The 20,328-nt window shown below is 41.8% G+C and overlaps 1 protein-coding gene across 1 annotated transcript; it reads right to left on the bottom strand.

Moving 5' to 3' along the window:
- Positions 1-17,793: 17,793 nt before the first annotated feature.
- On the bottom strand, positions 17,794-19,610 carry LOC137065060 (submandibular gland secretory Glx-rich protein CB-like). Its single transcript, XM_067436623.1, has 2 exons — positions 19,178-19,610; positions 17,794-17,906 (listed from the first exon to the last, which is right to left on the bottom strand). Exons 1-2 carry the CDS (start codon positions 19,608-19,610, stop codon positions 17,794-17,796), a joined length of 546 nt encoding a protein of 181 aa, XP_067292724.1.
- Between the last annotated feature and the right edge of the window lie 718 nt (positions 19,611-20,328).

Raw genomic sequence — 20,328 nt, 5'->3', positions numbered from 1 at the left:
CTTCACCGGACGGAAAAAAGAAAAGATAGATAGTGACTGAGAGGCTCTGACGGCATCCGATGGGAGATTAAGACTCATTGCTTCCAATGGGGGAGCCTCGCCAGATGGATAAGGGAGAAAATTAGCCAGAGAAACTGAGCTCCTGCGGGAGCAGAGGAAACAGCACTGCTGCGGCAGTGGTGAAAATTAGCCAGAGAAACTGAGCTCCTGCGGGAGCAGAGGGAACAGCACTGCTGCGGCAGTGGTGAAATTAACCAGAGAAACTGAGCTCCTGCGGGAGCAGAGGAAACAGCACTGCTGCGGCAGTGGTGAAAATTAGCCAGAGAAACTGAGCTCCTGTGGGAGCAGAGGGAACAGCACTGCTGCGGCAGTGGTGAAAATTAGTCAGAGAAACTGAGCTCCTGCGGGAGCAGAGGAAACAGCACTGCTGCGGCAGTGGAGAAAATTAGCCAGAGAAACTGAGCTCCTGCGGGAGCAGAGGAAACAGCACTGCTGCGGCAGTGGTGAAAATTAGTCAGAGAAACTGAGCTCCTGCGGGAGCAGAGGAAACAGCACTGCTGCGGCAGTGGTGAAAATTAGCCAGAGAAACTGAGCTCCTGCGGGAGCAGAGGAAACAGCACTGCTGCGGCAGTGGTGAAAATTAGCCAGAGAAACTGAGCTCCTGCGGGAGCAGAGGAAACAGCACTGCTGCGGCAGTGGTGAAAATTAGTCAGAGAAACTGAGCTCCTGTGGGAGCAGAGGAAACAGCACTGCTGCGGCAGTGGTGAAAATTAGCCAGAGAAACTGAGCTCCTGCGGGAGCAGAGGAAACAGCACTGCTGCGGCAGTGGTGAAATTAACCAGAGAAACTGAGCTCCTGCGGGAGCAGAGGAAACAGCACTGCTGCGGCAGTGGTGAAAATTAGCCAGAGAAACTGAGCTCCTGCGGGAGCAGAGGAAACAGCACTGCTGCGGCAGTGGTGAAATTAACCAGAGAAACTGAGCTCCTGCGGGAGCAGAGGAAACAGCACTGCTGCGGCAGTGGAGAAAATTAGCCAGAGAAACTGAGCTCCTGCGGGAGCAGAGGAAACAGCACTGCTGCGGCAGTGGAGAAAATTAGTCAGAGAAACTGAGCTCCTGCGGGAGCAGAGGAAACAGCACTGCTGCGGCAGTGGAGAAAATTAGCCAGAGAAACTGAGCTCCTGCGGGAGCAGAGGAAACAGCACTGCTGCGGCAGTGGAGAAAATTAGCCAGAGAAACTGAGCTCCTGCGGGAGCAGAGGAAACAGCACTGCTGCGGCAGTGGAGAAAATTAGTCAGAGAAACTGAGCTCCTGCGGGAGCAGAGGAAACAGCACTGCTGCGGCAGTGGAGAAAATTAGTCAGAGAAACTGAGCTCCTGTGGGAGCAGAGGAAACAGCACTGCTGCGGCAGTGGTGAAAATTAGCCAGAGAAACTGAGCTCCTGCGGGAGCAGAGGAAACAGCACTGCTGCGGCAGTGGTGAAATTAACCAGAGAAACTGAGCTCCTGCGGGAGCAGAGGAAACAGCACTGCTGCGGCAGTGGTGAAAATTAGCCAGAGAAACTGAGCTCCTGCGGGAGCAGAGGAAACAGCACTGCTGCGGCAGTGGTGAAATTAACCAGAGAAACTGAGCTCCTGCGGGAGCAGAGGAAACAGCACTGCTGCGGCAGTGGTGAAAATTAGCCAGAGAAACTGAGCTCCTGCGGGAGCAGAGGAAACAGCACTGCTGCGGCAGTGGAGAAAATTAGCCAGAGAAACTGAGCTCCTGCGGGAGCAGAGGAAACAGCACTGCTGCGGCAGTGGAGAAAATTAGTCAGAGAAACTGAGCTCCTGTGGGAGCAGAGGAAACAGCACTGCTGCGGCAGTGGAGAAAATTAGTCAGAGAAACTGAGCTCCTGTGGGAGCAGAGGAAACAGCACTGCTGCGGCAGTGGAGAAAGTTTAGCCAGAGTAACTGAGCTCCGTGTGAGCAGAGGGAACAGCACTGCTGCTGCTGTGGAGAAAATTAGCCGGAGAAACTGAGCTCCTGCGGGAACTGAAGGAACGGCACTGCTGCGGCAGAAGAAAAAATGGTTGAACAGACAAATGGAGAAACATGTTTGTATAACCAACTGAGACTTTTGAAATTACTGCTTGATTATTGCAGAATGCTCCTTTTAACTAGTATGAAGGAAATAACATATACTCCCTCACAATTGTGTGCAACAAATTACGATATAATCGTAGTACAGAAACCTTGTCATTGTACACATTTACTTGGCATAAACGAGAACTAATCATGATTGTGAACTGCTCTGAAAATAAAGCGTTGTTGTTGTGAAGGCTGTAGAACGCACAGATTCTGAATGTGAAGCTCACGTTTATTTAATGAAATCATGGCCTTTGAGGTTTGCGTAATCGTGATATACGTTTTCTTTCCCCAAAATATAAGATGGCTTAAAATAATAATTATTATGCTATACATAGGGCTGCAGCTATCGATTCTTTTTGTAATCGATTAATCTACCACTTAATCGATCGATTAATCGATTAATCGGATAATAATTACTTTTTCTTTATTAAAGAGCAATAAGAGACACTAAGACGCGTATCTTAAAATGAACATCTAATTTGTCTTCTTTTTAGAAAAATTAAGTTTTATTGCTGAAATTGCATACATTAATAACTGTGAAACTAAACAATTTTAATGCATACAATTGCCATATTATATTAAATAAAAATCTATTTCAAATTACTTTAAAAAGGTAAACATAGTTCAATCTAAAACTAAACCTACAACCAATAAATCTAAATAGTAGTAATATAAATAACAATAATGCCAATATAAATAATATAAATATTCTATAAATTCTATATAATATAAATATTCTAATATTCTATAAATATTCTATAAATAATATAAATAACTAAACATTGTATTTATGTTGTGCAACTTAACTTTCATGTATCAGCTTCAGCTCAGGCATGACATAAGCATTTACTGTCTTATTTACTCCTTTACTGAAGCAAAACATATTGGACAGGTTCACTTGGAGCAAGAGATGAGCGGATCAGCTCTATCGTCACCGAATCAGCTGTTAGAAGCAAATGGTAATGGTAAATGGACTGCATTTATATAGCGCTTTTATCCAAAGCGCTTTACATTTTTGCCTCACATTTACCCATTCATACACCGACGGCGATGTCAGCCATGTAAGGCGCCATCAGCTCGTCGGGAGCAGCTGGGGTTAGGTGTCTTGCTCATGGACACTTCGACACTTGGTCAGGTGGAACCGGGGATTGAACCACCAACCTTCTGGTTTGTAGACAACCTACATGAACCACTGAGCCACTGCCGCCCGCCCATCCGCCCATCCATCCAAGCAAACCATCCATCAGCACCAGGTGGTCACAACTTCAAATCCTCCGTGTTAAGCGCGATGCTATCGTCACATATTAGCTACACTGAAGTAGGTTGCTAAACAAAACAAAACAAAATATTTGGGCAAAATTACATTTACATAAACCAGGGTCGACAACCTATACATCACACGGAGGAATAACCGCTAGAACGTGATCAAACACGAGATATGTTTAATTCAGTTAAAGTACATCACACATGCTGATCTTTTGAGCTAATCATTCATCATTGTAACACAGCTTGCTTTAAGTTAGTAGCTATAAATATGATTAAAGTGTGATATTTAAATTACACAAATCAATGAAAGCACGCAGCTCTGAGCTCTGAAAGCACGAGCGCTGCTAATCACACACACACACACACATGCGCGCGCGCGTTACAGCTTGTTCTGATATGTGTTGCGCCTAGTACTGAGATCATCTAATGGTGCATTTCGAAGATATTATCAAGTAGGATACATAAAGTCTCATTAAAGATTTCACACACATCACAATGACGGGGATCCATGTGTAAAGCTGCAAACTCCATCGTGTTCGTGTGTTTGGAGTTGCTCGTATCTCCTCAGCTGACGCGTGAACTGCCGCAAATGAAACTTAAATGTTCAGCGTCGCATCCTGAAGCTCAACACAGTTTTCTTCATTTAAAAACAGCGATATTAAATGATATTACCAGTGCTGATGCCCGCCCGCTCTCTCTCTCTCTCGCATTGCGGTCTTTGATCTCGACATGAGCTGAAAACGAAAGTTAAAGAACGACACGCATTCATTGCGTTTTAGCGTGATATGAGAGTTCTGCGTCTTTATTAAAATCAACATATTAACGATTTCTCTCATCCACCTGCAATGTTTGGGATGTTTATGCACCTGAACCGCGGATATAACCGCAATCCGCTCATAGTCCGAGTCCTTACACAAAAAATGTCTTTCTGCAATATCTGTGTGTAGTTAAATGGACTAAGCGAAGCGTCGAGGCAGATGATTTTGCCTCGAGGATTTTTTTGATTCGATTAACTCGAGTTACTCGATGAATCGTTGCAGCCCTAGCTATACACAGGGCCGGCTCTAGCTCTTTGGTTGCCCTAGGCGAGATGGAGTTTTGCGCCCCCCCCACCCCACTCACTTTTATCGTCTCTAATTTAGCACATGTCTGTTTTCCTAGGTCTACCCCTAACCGAGAAGCACTTATTATTAAACATGTTCGACGCTTTATTTCCACTTTTCAAACATTTTCTCACTTTTTATTGAAAATAAATGCCTTTCCGATCTGATATGTGATGGGAAAAGGGAATAGAGCGAGTGTGGCAAAAGGCAGGATCGAACCTCTGATCGATCTGCATCTAATCTTGATGCCATGCTACTTACCACTACACTACTGCCACTGTGAAGAATTAGGTGAACACAGCATATTTGTGTTTGATGTAAATAATATGGCATCTTTCGTTAAGCTGCTCCAGTAAAAAAAAAAAAAAAAAAAAAAAAACGAGGCCGTATTTATTTCCTTCTGACGCCCACGTAGAGAGCGTTTGTACTTTTCATAAATAACATGCATACGTTATCCATATTTATAACGAACTGGACTTTTGATATTTAAATGACATCCATGTAGGTTATTGTAGATTATTGTCAGTGAAGTTATGTTTGCAATACGTATAGTAATTATGTAGAAAACTAGCAAGTGACAATAGCTTAGTGACAATATTAATAATATTTATAAAATAAATATTAGTTGATAAGATTGATACTAATTAATTTTATTTTGTTTGAAAACTTATTGGCTGAGATAAGAAGACTAACCTCTATACTTGGCTTTCTTTCAATTTTCTTCTTTTCTTTCTTTCTCTTTTTCCGTCCCTGTGCGTGGTTTAGACGCCTCATTTTTGATGAACGCGCAAGATGAGCACTTGCCTGACCTAAATCCTGAACTAATAATAAATAATCACCATCAATTCAATCTAATAATCAGGTTGATAAGTAATTAAAGGTGTGGCTGAGGGGGCGCCCCGTGATGATCATGTTTAATGAACATTATGTTGTATTTCGCTTGTTCCGATTCTTAATGGGAAGTAATGGGCGGCACTAGAGCGCGCTCGCGCCCCTAACACAAATGTCGCCCTAGGCAACCGCCTAGCTCGCCTATAGCAAACGCCGGCCCTGGCTATACAATATAGCCTACTGTAAGAAATTTGTGTTATATTTAGGAAAACAGTTGCTCCGAATTGGATTGTATTTCATGAAATGCAGCTCGTCTTGCTTCGTCCGGATTCTGACTTTCAGTTTGCAAAGTCTCTGTCCGGATCAAACTGAACGAAGGTTAGGTTCGTTTCTTGTGCGAAAGCGTTCTGTATGGTTTGAATTATCTGACCATTTACAGGAAGTTCCTTTTTATGTTGATGTAATGTTAAAAGCCTTATAGAAAGCCTTCTTTAGGTGAATTTTGTTTGTATGAATGGCTTCAACTTCTAAAGATATTTCAAAGGAATTTCCAGTTTTTTTTTTTTTATTTATTTTTTTTATTTATTTATTTTTATTATTATTATTATTTTTTTTTTTTATTATTATTATTTTTTTTAATTTATTTATTTATTTATTTATTTTTAAACACGCAACCACCAATATTTCCACTTCTGGTGTCATTATAAATGTAGTACTAGTGAAGTAATTAGATGTGCTTAGTTTTCACGAAAGCTTTCTCTGTTTGCTGCAGATCATTAAACTGTTACACTGCCTAAGAATTCTGTCCAAAATCATTGACAAAACGCTGCTTTACAAGCCATGTCTCGTAAGGCAGTGAGGTAAAGAGTCAGCTGGCTAAGTTTTTGGGAGTTACTCGCCCGAGTGACGATGCGCTGACGTCAGACGCACGTTCGTTTACGAGCCGATCAATGTCAAGAAGCAGCACACTACAATAGTAGTGGGAAGTTCGGATCCTTTTTACTGATACGGATCTTTGAATCTTGTTTAGAAAAATGGACGAATCTTTTCTAAGGTGATCCCGTTAATTTATGCAGAATCTAATTAAAATGTTACATGCTACATTTTCCAGCACGTTTAGTACTTCCCTGTACAGAACATATGCGCGTGCTCGGTAAACAAATGAACGAATCGCTCTCTGAGAAAACTCGTTGTTCAAAAGATTCGGATTAAAGATTCATACAAAATGAACGAATTGTTCGTAAACGACATCACTACAACAGGACGCAGCATGTCATGTAAGTTCTTTAGTGCACTCGCACAATTTGCAATGTGAAAGCAAACAAAACTAACCCAACATGTAAAAATGAATCAAAACATGAGCTTCAGTTCAGACCCCGGTGCGGACTTTAAGGTGTGGAAATGCCCTGAGTCGCAAATGCTTGTAAGAAGGTTGTACTCACTGTGTCCCTGTGTGACCGAGCTCATATGGGCGTCAAGTTGAGACGTATTGAATCAAGGGAGAGCTGGTTCCGAATAGTGGCTTGTCTTTTTTGTGATGTACGCTGTAGCATTGTCATTATCTGAGTGATGTAGCCTCAAAATATCTGTACATTCACTTTCCCAGAAGTATAATTATTTGTTCATCGCCACGGTCACCGCGTGCGCGTCCATGATGAACGTATTCTCGTGGATTAAAAGTAACGTAGGCATAGTACACAACGATCGCAAGCTTGAGGTGTGCCAGTAATACATTCATTATTTAAGATCGTTTTCTATTTCTTAAGTCAGAAACTGTTGTAGTTTAATGTTGCGAGTCTCTGCAGTGTGCATTCTTTGATGACCGAGTGCTGCTTTCGCAGTTGACTCTGTTGTCTTGGTTCCAAAAACGCAACGTTATTAACATGCTTTTAGGACATTGATTATTGAAGTTGTTCATCGATTAGAATTGTTAGAAGACAAAATGCCAATTGTGTTTCGTAGGGAAAAGCAGAAATCTTTTACCATGAATGCTGATGAAGCGGTATGAGTTGAGTTTATAAATAGCTTAAACTTTTGTTAGGAAAATACTTGTTTCTTGAGCATTTGGAGTTAGCCTAGCAGCGTGAGTGTGCAGGTGGGGCGACCTGCCTGAAGCCATCCATGCTAAAATAAAAATGGTCAACGAGAGGAGGTAAATCTGTAGTATAAGTACACCTCCTATCGTTGATCAGATTGATTAGCTTACCATGCTCCACCTGTGTTCAATTAGGTTTAATTATCTGCCGTGCTCCCCTTGTTAATTAGGTTTGATTAGCTGACGGCTCCGTTGTTTAATTATCTGTTAGTGCTCCTCCCGAAATTAGTTAATAAAACTTCACTTTTCGTCATTTTTAGGGCTATGGCACTTTGACGATCAAAATCTCATTTTGCGACATAGCCGGGGTTTCACAGACGGGGTCACATATTTACAGTACAGCTTGTTATATACAGAGGACAAAAGGTTTAAAGTTTTATCTGGCTTATAACTCATCTATGCTGTTACAAAGCTGTTTGCACGGGGTGACGTTCACAGACTGTTTGGTAATTTCACAGTACACAACTTACACTGGGGATTTAGAGGAAAATATTTTTTGATTTAGTTTCTGTTGCTCAGAAGAGAAAGCATTGATAATCACTGCTCTTCTTTGAAACTCAAAGTACAAGCAATACTTGAACTCAAACATGAGATCAAGACAAAAGGCTTATTACCTGGAAAAAACCAATGAATCAACATTCTGTACATTGTTGTGGGGCAGTCACACCCTGCACAACATCTTGTTGTCAAACCATTGCTAAATTTGACCGAATTATATAAGCCAGAAATGGTACTAAATGAAAAGCCATTTGAGAGCAGAGACAAGTCAGCTCTAATGGCTCCCAAAAATAACCAGAATTCCTGACAATAACAGTACAAAGTACAAAGAAATTAACCCCTTGATATGACCACTTTGTCACATCACATTTAAACTTGACATGACTTGAGAATGTGGTCAGATTGTTGAAATGAAAGGTACATCTCATGTCTGTGACCATCTTGACACCTGTAGTGTTTACAGAGCTTTAATGACTGATGATCCAAAACTATATTAATTTTGCCCCTCATTTCAGAACAACTCTACAAGCCATTTCTGCTCACCCTGTACACTTTTACATCATAACCAGGTCAGTTCTAGTCATTATCAGGATTGTCAGGCAGAATTATGATCTTTGTTGCATTGTAAAATGCTAAGACATAACACCGGGGTTGAGTAAAATGGGCTGTACAGCATTCCTAGCACACACCCTGTACAAACACACTTTCATTTTCTACTAAATTAAACTCTACTTTTAAATCATGGGATTCCAAATGCAAATCAGCAGTACAAAGAGAACAGGAAATAAACATGGTGTAAATGACCTGTGAGCCATCTATTATCCTACAGTTAAGACCTGAGTATTTATCGATGGTATACCTTTATCGATAATAATACAATTAAAAAAAGGTTTGATATAGTCATATGCAGCCCTGCTCATTTTCAGTGCTACACATGTGTTTGATCTTCCGGTTTGTATTTCCATAGTATTTTGTATTATAATGCTCATGATAACTATACAATAAGTAAACCCACTTCACCAGCAAAATTACTTGTAGACAGCGATGCAATAGAAATATACACAGCTACCGCAAATATGGTTTAAAGACAAAATTATAAATATGGTTGCATACTAAAATCTAAATAGAGATGAAACCACATAAGTTTGGTTACATCCTCAAGCCAATGTTATTACATTTTCGGTTTCTGAGAACTAAAACTAAAACTAAAAGTTTGCCCCATGTGGATTAATAAAGCTCTAAAATAAATAACAAAACATCAGAAACAAATTCTGGTTTAACTTGAAGAATGTATGACAGAAATATATCACTATCACTAAGTAATGATAATAATATAGAAAACATACAACCAAGATATTTTTTCAGCCATGTTTTAATTTATACAGTTGTGTTGTGCCGCCTCATATTTTATATATAAATGTAAATGCATATATATATATATATATATATATATATATATATATATATATATATATATATATATATATATATATATATATGGTAACACTTTACTTGAAGGGGTGTGCATAAGACTGACATGACACCTTCATAATCATGACATGACATTTGTCATGAATATGAAGGAGTTTTTATGCATGTTTATGCCAACTGTCATTAAGTGTCATTCGCTTAATTATGTCATTTTTAATGCAATGATGACATTTCGGAGTTGTCTTTGTTATGACAACTTGACATAAACCAATACATCATAACCTGTCAGTGTCTTTGTCATGACAACTTGACATTACCAAGACAACATAACCTGTCATAAACAGACATGAAATGACATAGCAGATTAATTATCAAATTTAAGAAACTACTTCGCTTTTTGGGTTTACATTACATTAGTTGCTAGGCAACGTGGGGGAGAGGACGCTGGCGTTGTCTGTTCGCCGCTTCTCCACCCACAAATCATGTTAACTTTACTATTAAATTTAGATTTTATTATATTTTCTTATGTTTGTGACTAGTCTAACAGAGCTACTATTGGGACTGTTGCTGATTGCTGGCAGCCACTGAGAGGACGTTGTTTGCCGTTTTTTCACCGCTTCTCTTCTGTTTTTGTTTGAATTTGTGGTTGGTTTTGGTTTGAAGGACATTTGATGTTGCTCGCTGCGGCTGCTCTCTCTTCTGGGTGTCGGCTGCTCACTGGTGGTCTCCCTCGGGCTTGAACTGCATGGTGGCTGAAGTTTGCTCCAGGCTAGCGTCATCAGCGTCCGGCATGATGTTGAGATGTAATTTTTACTTGTTATTCATGTATTGTTATTTTTTCCCTTTGTTGCACTTTGAGATTCTTCCGAATGAAAAGTGCGTTATAAATAAAATCTATTACTATTATTATTATTATTATTATTATTATTATTATTATTAAACTGTCATGTGGTTGGTTTTGACGTTGGCTGTCATTAGGCTATTATAATGTCATGATTTTTTTATAAATTTAATTTGTCATTTACATGTCATTAAGTGTCAATACTCTGTCAAAATATTTTATAACATTGTCATGAATATATTTCTTGACCTAAACTACAGTGGTACAAGTTGAATTTGTCATTAACATGTCATTAAGTGTCAATACTCTGTCAAATTATTTTATAACAGTGTCATGAATATTTAGCTTGACCTGAAATATGGCATCATAGAGGAAATCGTACAGAGTCATTAAAAACTATTAATATAACTCAAAATGATAGCGTGGCATAGACATATACACCTATATGATGATGTCTATGGTGGCACCACTGGTTATGTGTACGCTGTAACAGTTGTTGACAGAGCCTCAGTCAGGTTAGTTTGTTTAGGTGTTTAATGTCAATTTAGTTTGCAGTAAGTAAAAACAATTCACAACAACGTTATTTTGGGTTTAATATACTTTATTTAAACTTTCGCTCACTCTTTAACGAATAGTTTGAGTTTATTCTTACCATTCTGTTTGTTATGGCGGAGTCTCGTGTGCTGGTGCACCGTCAAAAGGGGTCCGGGCAGAAACGTTGGCCCTATATATAATGTTCCGGCCTAGGATCTAGTCGCAACCATTCCTTGTTCAGCCCGGGGTGGGGCTCTAAAGACTATTTCTCTTATTTTTATACATCGGAAGATAATTTATAAAGTGAAGTCATTTGACAAAGTGTTATTTTTCTGTGTTTGTTTATGTGTGTATATGATGTTGATATATATATGTTTATTTTGTGTAATGGCCATTATTTGTGTACGTGTTTTCCCCTTTTTGCGTTAATTGGTGCTGGTCACCTGTGTATAAATTCATGCCTTGTGTTTTTAAGAGTCAGTTCTGTGAGAGGGCAGGTCTTAAAAATTAAATGATTGATTTTATTTCTCAAACTCCTTTTTATATTTTTAAGACATTTGAAATTGTCTGTTATCTAACCTTCTGTTGAAGATGGTGGAGGAAACTTAAAAAAAAAAAAAACAGAAATAAAATCATGGTTCATGGTTAATACATAGTAATTATTTAGCAGATTATCCACATTACATCTGACAAAGGGAAATGAAGGGAAGGGAAAACTTTACAGAAACCAACAAGTTTACATATTTTTAACCAAATTACCTAGAGAGAAGCCCAACAAATATTGTAATTGGAGGTTTGCTTCATTTTTTGTCTACCTATTCTAAATGAAATAAATAGATTTTGAGGATAGCAAACAGGTTTTGATGTAATTGTATTTTCAATGGTATATTTTCCTTTTATTTATCTGAATATCCATAAAAGTGAGACTATAACTGAGAAAACAAGAAACAAATGAATGCAACAAAAAAAAAGAATAACAAATAAAATTGAGACAATTAAAATGTTGGAATTCAAAGTAGGACATTTCAAGGATCGACATTTTCTTCTTTCTTTTCTTCTGACAGTTCTTTTAGTGAAGTTTTATTAACTAATTTCGGGAGGAGCACTAACAGATAATTAAACAACGGAGCCGTCAGCTAATCAAACCTAATTAACAAGGGGAGCACGGCAGATAATTAAACCTAATTGAACACAGGTGGAGCATGGTAAGCTAATCAATCTGATCAACGATAGGAGGTGTACTTATACTACAGATTTACCTCCTCTCGTTGACCATTTTTATTTTAGCATGGATGGCTTCAGGCAGGTCGCCCCACCTGCACACTCACGCTGCTAGGCTAACTCCAAATGCTCAAGAAACAAGTATTTTCCTAACAAAAGTTTAAGCTATTTATAAACTCAACTCATACCGCTTCATCAGCATTCATGGTAAAAGATTTCTGCTTTTCCCTACGAAACACAATTGGCATTTTGTCTTCTAACAATTCTAATCGATGAACAACTTCAATAATCAATGTCCTAAAAGCATGTTAATAACGTTGCGTTTTTGGAACCAAGACAACAGAGTCAACTGCGAAAGCAGCACTCGGTCATCAAAGAATGCACACTGCAGAGACTCGCAACATTAAACTACAACAGTTTCTGACTTAAGAAATAGAAAACGATCTTAAATAATGAATGTATTACTGGCACACCTTAAGCTTGTGATCGCTGTGTACTATGCCTACGTTACTTTTAATCCACGAGAATACGTTCATCATGGACGCGCACGCGGTGACCGTGGCGATGAACAAATAATTATACTTCTGGGAAAGTGAATGTACAGATATTTTGAGGCTACATCACTCAGATAATGACAATGCTACAGCGTACATCACAAAAAAGACAAGCCACTATTCGGAACCAGCTCTCCCTTGATTCAATACGTCTCAACTTGACGCCCATATGAGCTCGGTCACACAGGGACACAGTGAGTACAACCTTCTTACAAGCATTTGCGACTCAGGGCATTTCCACACCTTAAAGTCCGCACCGGGGTCTGAACTGAAGCTCATGTTTTGATTCATTTTTACATGTTGGGTTAGTTTTGTTTGCTTTCACATTGCAAATTGTGCGAGTGCACTAAAGAACTTACATGACATACTGCGTCCTGTTGTAGTGATGTCGTTTACGAACAATTCGTTCATTTTGTATGAATCTTTAATCCGAATCTTTTGAACAACGAGTTTTCTCAGAGAGCGATTCGTTCATTTGTTTACCGAGCACGCGCATATGTTCTGTACAGGGAAGTACTAAACGTGCTGGAAAATGTAGCATGTAACATTTTAATTCGATTCTGCTTAAATTAACGGGATCACTTTAGAAAAGATTCGTCCATTTTGCCGAACAAGATTCAAAGATCCGTATCAGTAAAAAGGATCCGAACTTCCCACTACTATTGTAGTGTGCTGCTTCTTGACATTGATCGGCTCGTAAACGAACGTGCGTCTGACGTCAGCGCATCGTCACTCGGGCGAGTAACTCCCAAAAACTTAGCCAGCTGACTCTTTACCTCACTGCCTTACGAGACATGGCTTGTAAAGCAGCGTTTTGTCAATGATTTTGGACAGAATTCTTAGGCAGTGTAACAGTTTAATGATCTGCAGCAAAACAGAGAAAGCTTTCGTGAAAACTAAGCACATCTAATTACTTCACTAGTACTACATTTATAATGACACCAGAAGTGGAAATATTGGTGGTTGCGTGTTTTAAAAAAAAAAAAAAAAAAAAAAAAAACTGGAAATTCCTTTGAAATATCTTTAGAAGTTGTAGCCATTCATACAAACAAAATTCACCTAAAGAAGGCTTTCTATAAGGCTTTTAACATTACATCAACATAAAAAGGAACTTCCTGTAAATGGTCAGATAATTCAAACCATACAGAACGCTTTCACACAAGAAACGAACCTAACCTTCGTTCAGTTTGATCCGGACAGAGACTTTGCAAACTGAAAGTCAGAATCCGGACGAAGCAAGACGAGCTGCATTTCATGAAATACAATCCAATTCGGAGCAACTGTTTTCCTAAATATAACACAAATTTCTTACAGTAGGCTATATTGTATAGCATAATAATTATTATTTTAAGGCATCTTATATTTTGGGGAAAGAAAACATATATCACGATTACGCAAACCTCAAAGGCCATGATTTCATTAAATAAACGTGAGCTTCACATTCAGAATCTGTGCGTTCTACAGCCTTCACAACAACAACGCTTTATTTTCAGAGCAGTTCACAATCATGATTAGTTCTCATTTATGCCAAGTAAATGTGTACAATGACAAGGTTTCTGTACTACGATTATATTGTAATTTGTTGCACACAATTGTGAGGGAGTATATGTTATTTCCTTCATACTAGTTAAAAGGAGCATTCTGCAATAATCAAGCAGTAATTTCAAAAGTCTCAGTTGGTTATACAAACATGTTTCTCCATTTGTTTGTTCAACCATTTCTTCTTCTGCCGCAGCAGTGCTGTTTCCTCTGCTCCCGCAGGAGCTCAGTTTCTCTGGCTAATTTTCTCCACAGCAGCAGCAGTGCTGTTCCCTCTGCTCCCACAGGAGCTCAGTTACTCTGGCTAAACTTTCTCCACTGCCGCAGCAGTGCTGTTTCCTCTGCTCCCACAGGAGCTCAGTTTCTCTGGCTAATTTTCTTCACTATCACAGCAGTGCTGTTCCCTCTGCTCCCACAGGAGCTCATTTTCTCTGGCTAATTTTCTCCACAGCAGCAGCAGTGCTGTTCCCTCTGCTCACACGGAGCTCAGTTACTCTGACTAAATTTTCTCCACTGCCGCAGCAGTGCTGTTTCCTCTGCTCCCTCAGGAGCTCAGTTTCTCTGGCTAATTTCACCACTGCCGCAGCAGTGCTGTTTTCTCTGCTCCCGCAGGAACTCAGTTTCTCTGACTAATTTTCACCACTGCCGCAGCAGTGCTGTTCCCTCTGCTCCCGCAGGAGCTCAGTTTCTCTGGCTAATTTCACCACTGCCGCAGCAGTGCTGTTTCCTCTGCTCCCACAGGAGCTCAGTTTCTCTGGCTAATTTCACCACTGCCGCAGCAGTGCTGTTTTCTCTGCTCCCGCAGGAGCTCAGTTTCTCTGGCTAATTTCACCACTGCCGCAGCAGTGCTGTTTCCTCTGCTCCCGCAGGAGCTCAGTTTCTCTGGCTAATTTTCTCCACTGCCGCAGCAGTGCTGTTCCCTCTGCTCCCACAGGAGCTCAGTTTCTTTGGCTAATTTTCTCCACTGCCGCAGCAGTGCTGTTTCCTCTGCTCCCACAGGAGCTCAGTTTCTCTGGCTAATTTTCTCCACTGCCGCAGCAGTGCTGTTTCCTCTGCTCCCGCAGGAGCTCAGTTTCTCTGGCTAATTTTCTCCACTGCCGCAGCAGTGCTGTTTCCTCTGCTCCCGCAGGAGCTCAGTTTCTCTGGCTAATTTTCTCCACTGCCGCAGCAGTGCTGTTTCCTCTGCTCCCGCAGGAGCTCAGTTTCTCTGGCTAATTTTCTCCACTGCCGCAGCAGTGCTGTTTCCTCTGCTCCCACAGGAGCTCAGTTTCTCTGGCTAATTTTCTCCACTGCCGCAGCAGTGCTGTTTCCTCTGCTCCCACAGGAGCTCAGTTTCTCTGGCTAATTTTCTCCACTGCCACAGCAGTGCTGTTCCCTCTGCTCCCTCAAGAGCCCAGTTTCTCTGGCTAATTTTCTCCACTGCCACAGCAGTGCTGTTTCCTCTGCTCCCGCAGGAGCTCAGTTTCTCTGACTAATTTTCTCCACTGCCGAAGCAGTGCTGTTCCCTCTGCTCCCACAGGAGCTCAGTTTCTCTGGCTAATTTTCTCCACTATCACAGCAGTGCTGTTCCCTCTGCTCCCACAGGAGCTCAGTTTCTCCGACTAATTTTCTTCACTGCAACAGCAGTACTTTTTTCTCCCTTATCCATCTGGCGAGGCTCCCCCATCGGAAGCAATGAGTCTTAATCTCCCATCGGATGCCGTCAGAGCCTCTCAGTCACTATCCATCTTTTCTTTTTCCGTCCGGTGAAGCTTCCCTTTCCGATTGCGGTGAGCTTTGATCTCCCGTCGAATGCTGTGAAAGCTCTCCTGGCGGGTGTTTCCCCATCTCTTTCTCCGTACCGTCGGCCGATAGTACCCACTCATCTGATGCCAGGAATCTGCTCCTGGCGGAAGCTGGGTGGGCCCCCTTGGTCAGTCTTTCTTTTTAATTTCGACGCCCCATTTATCAATTTGGTAGGGCTCACTCATCTGATGCTGTGATTCTAATCTCCCGTCAGATGCGGCTTGAGCCCCCGATCGACTGTTTTCAAACTTCGCGCATGTTGAATCTCGTTGCGCGCTCTGTCTCCGGACGGTAAGGTTTTTTCGTTTGTTGCAGTGAGCCGGGCCCCCCTCAGACATTGCAAGATCTTTCCTGATTGGTCATCTTAATTTGAGGAAGCTCCTCATTTATCGGCCATTAGGGTTAGTTTCTCGTCCGTTGCAGTGAGCCCGGCCCCCCTCAGACGTTGCAAGAACCTTCCCGATCGGTCTTTCCAATTTGAGGATGCTCCTCATTTATTGGTCGGTGGGGTTTGTTTCTCGTTTGTTGCAGTGAGCCGGGCCCCCCTCAGACATTGCAAGAGCTTTCCCGATTGGTCATCTTAATTTGAGGAAGCTCCTCATTTATCGGCCATTAGGGTTAGTTTCTCGTCCATTGCAGTGAGCCCGGCCCCCCTCAGACGTTGCAAGAACCTTCCCGATCGGTCTTTCCAATTTGAGGATGCTCCTCATTTATTGGTCGGTGGGGTTTGTTTCTCGTCTGTTGCAGTGAGCCGGGCCCCCCTCAGACATTGCAAGAGCCTTCCCGATCAGTCACTCTAATTTGAGGATGCTCCTCATTTATCGGCCGTTAGGGTTTGTTTCTCGTCTGTTGCAGTGAGCCCGGCCCCCCTCAGACGTTGCAAGAACCTCCCCGATCAGTCTGTCAAATTCAAGGTTGCTCCTCATTTATTGGCCGGCAGGGTTTTTCTCGTCTGTTGCAGTGAGCCAGGCCCCCCTCAGACGTTGTAAGAGCCTTCCTAATCGGTCCTTCTGATTTGAGGATGCTCCTCATTATCAGCTGGTACAGCTTGTTTCTCATCTGTTGCAGTGAGCCTGGCCCCCCTCAGACGTTGCAAAAGCCTTTCCGATCTGTAATTTTATTTAAGACCACTCCTCATTTAATCGGCCGGTAGGGTTTTTTCCCATCTGTTGCAGTGAGCCTGGCCCCCCTCAGACGCCGTAAGAAGCCTTCCCAATCTACCCCGCTGATTTTGAGGATGCTCCTCATTTATCAGCTGGAAGAGCTCATCTTACATCTGTTGCAGTGAGCCAGGCCCCCCTCAGACTTGGTAGAGAGCCTTCCCGACCGGTCCGCCAAATTCTAGGCTACTCCTCCTCTATCGTTCGGTAGGGTCTTTTTCATCTGTTGCAGTGAGCCTGGCCCCCCTCAGATGCTGTAAGAAGCCTTCCCAATCTGCCCCCCTGATTTTGAGGATGCTCCTCACTTATCAGCCGGAAGAGCTCGTCTTACGTCTGTTGCAGTGAGCCAGGCCCCCCTCAGACTCGATAAAGAGCCTTCCCGATCGGTACGCCAAATTCTAGGCCGCTCCTCATTTATCGTCCGGTAGGGTTTTTTCTCGTCTGTTGCAGTGAGCCCGGCCCCCCTCAGATGTTGTAAGAGCCTTCCCATCGGCCTCTCTGATTTTGAGGATGTTCCTCATTTATCAGCCGGAAGAGCTCGCTTCTCGTCTGTTGCAGTGAGCCGGACCCCCCTCAGACGTTGCAAAGGGCCCTCCCAATCGGTAATTTTACAAAAAATTCTCCCCATCCAGCGTCCAGTAGGGTTCTTTCCCGTCTGTTGCAGTGAGCCTGGCCCCCCTCAGACGTGGCAAGAGCCTTCCCGATCGGTCTTCCAACGCCCAGTTTCCTTCAGCCAGTAGAACCCGTCCGCCCGAAGCAGCGAGGCAACACGGGCTCTCCTGGTCTAGCAGCCAGGCCTCTCAAATTATCAGCCCACCAATTCTTCTGCGTATTTGGGGGTTTTCTGGTGGCTGTCCTCCACTCCTTGCATTTTGGGGGATACTCTGGGTTCGGGCAAAAATCCGAGCCCGGAGCCCTCCCCTGGACAGCACGCCAAATACGCATAATCTTTACTCTATTTAATTTGATGTAAGTGGGAACTCGTGAAGTGAAGTTTTATTAACTAATTTCGGGAGGAGCACTAACAGATAATTAAACAACGGAGCTGTCAGCTAATCAAACCTAATTAACAAGGGGAGCACGGCAGATAATTAAACCTAATTGAACACAGGTGGAGCATGGTAAGCTAATCAATCTGATCAACGATAGGAGGTGTACTTATAATACAGATTTACCTCCTCTCGTTGACCATTTTTATTTTAGCATCCCTCCACCACCCCATCTCCTCACTTCAATTTAATAAACTCTCATTAGATGCCATCACAATCCATAAAACATTACAGTCTAGTTATAGAGTGTCCTTATCACGGGGGGGGGGGGGGGGGGGGGGGTTGTACTCTGGGTTCGGGCAAAAATCCGAGCCCGGAGCCCTCCCCTGGACAGCACGCCAAATACGCATAATCTTTACTCTATTTAATTTGATGTAAGTGGGAACTCGTGAATTTGCAGTCGTTTCGTTTCTTGTAGACCTGCCTCATCATTATCTGAATCTGAATCATTGTGTGTAGTTTCATGGAGCTCAAGATTAGTTCCTTCTGGTGAGATCACATGATCTCCTCTTGCAAGTAATGTTTGTGACATCTGAATGCTGGTCCGGTTATTCTGAGGACTTTTGCATTCAGTGTATCTTAAACATTTTAGGGACTTTACATAATCCGCTTTTCACCAAGATTTTTTATTGAATGCTCTGGACTTCCTGAGTGACTGACCTCCAAGAAAGTGTTCCTTGTAATTTCTAAATCTGAAAAAAAAGAAAAGAAACAAGAATAACAATAAACACTTTTTGGCTGTCCACAGAGCATACGACATATGCAATGCTCTTGATAATTTATGCATGACGTTTGTGTTCAAGCCCTGATACGAGTGATGTGAAAATGTCTAAACAGTTTATGAGATCAGACCACGATACATTGAGCCATTCAGCTGAATCACAATACTGATAATATTCACTTCAGCGATACTGTTGCAAATGTCCTATTTGTAGACTTCTGAAGAATTATTACACTAAATATTGAACAGATTTTGTATTAATATTAAGTATTTGTATATTATTTAAGTTTAAGTATTTTTTTATTGTGAGTTCAGATGAAGAAAGTACAAGGAGAAATGAGAAGAAAAGATGAGCGATATTACTCATAGTTGTTATGGGAGATGCCGTTCTTCATCATGTAAAGATGTGTATGAAAACAAACCTTGTCCTTCTGCCGGAGACGGATGATGATCCTCTTTAGACTGCACATCTATTATTGGTTCTGTGTCAGGTGTTTTACTCTCTGGTATAAGATTATACATTTCTGACTGGTTCTTGGCTTCTGCTGTGCTAGAGGAAACCTCTGGTGTTGACTGATCAGCATTAGTTGGCATAATTTCTATATCTTCTTTGTTTTTGGTGTCAGGTGTTTTACTCTCTGAGTTAAGATCAGATGTTCCTGACTGGTTCTTGGCTTCTGCTGTGCTAGAGGAAACCTCTGGTGTTGACTGATCAGTTGGCTTCAATTCTACATCTGCTTTGTTTTTGGTGTCAGGTGTTTTACTCTCTGAGTTAAGATCAGATGTTCCTGACTGGTTCTTGGCTTCTGCTGTGCTAGAGGAAACCTCTGGTGTTGACTGATCAGTTGGCTTCATTTCTATATCTGCTTTGTTTTTGGTGTCAGGTGTTTTGCTCTCTGAGTTAAGATCAGATGTTCCTGACTGGTTCTTGCCCAGCAGGCACAGGACGTCAGTATGACGTCAGATTGACGTTGGACCCCAACGTCGGAAAGACGTTGGATTTTTGTTGAAAATGAAAATCGGGTTGACGTCATAAACCCGATTGACGTTGGGTTCTGACGTCATATTGGATATTGACGTTGGGTTCTGAAGTCAACCCGATTTTCATTTTCAACCAAAATACAACGTCCGTCCGACATTGGATGTAGACGTCACTCTGATGTTGGGTTCTGACGTCAACCCGATTTTCATTTTCAACCAAAATACAACGTCCGTCCGACATTGGATGTAGACGTCACCCTGACGTTGGGTTCTGACGTCAATCCGATTTTCATTTTCAACCAAAATACAATGTCTGTCCGACATTGGATGTAGATGTCACTCTGAAGTTGGGTTCTGACGTCAATCCGATTTTCATTTTCAACCAAAATACAACGTCCGTCCGACGTTGGATGTAGACGTCACTCTGACGTTGGGTTCTGACGTCAACCCGATTTTCATTTTCATCCAAAATACAACGTCTGTCCGACATTGGATGTAGACGTCACTCTGAAGTTGGGTTCTGACGTCAACCCGATTTTCATTTTCAACCAAAATACAACGTCCGTCCGACATTGGATGTAGACGTCACCCT

The sequence above is a fragment of the Pseudorasbora parva genome, chromosome 25 (genome assembly GCF_024679245.1).
Source record: "Pseudorasbora parva isolate DD20220531a chromosome 25, ASM2467924v1, whole genome shotgun sequence".
Taxonomy (NCBI): domain Eukaryota; kingdom Metazoa; phylum Chordata; class Actinopteri; order Cypriniformes; family Gobionidae; genus Pseudorasbora; species Pseudorasbora parva.
Note: the sequence above shows the minus strand (reverse complement) of the source record. Positions and strands in the feature narration are given on the sequence as shown.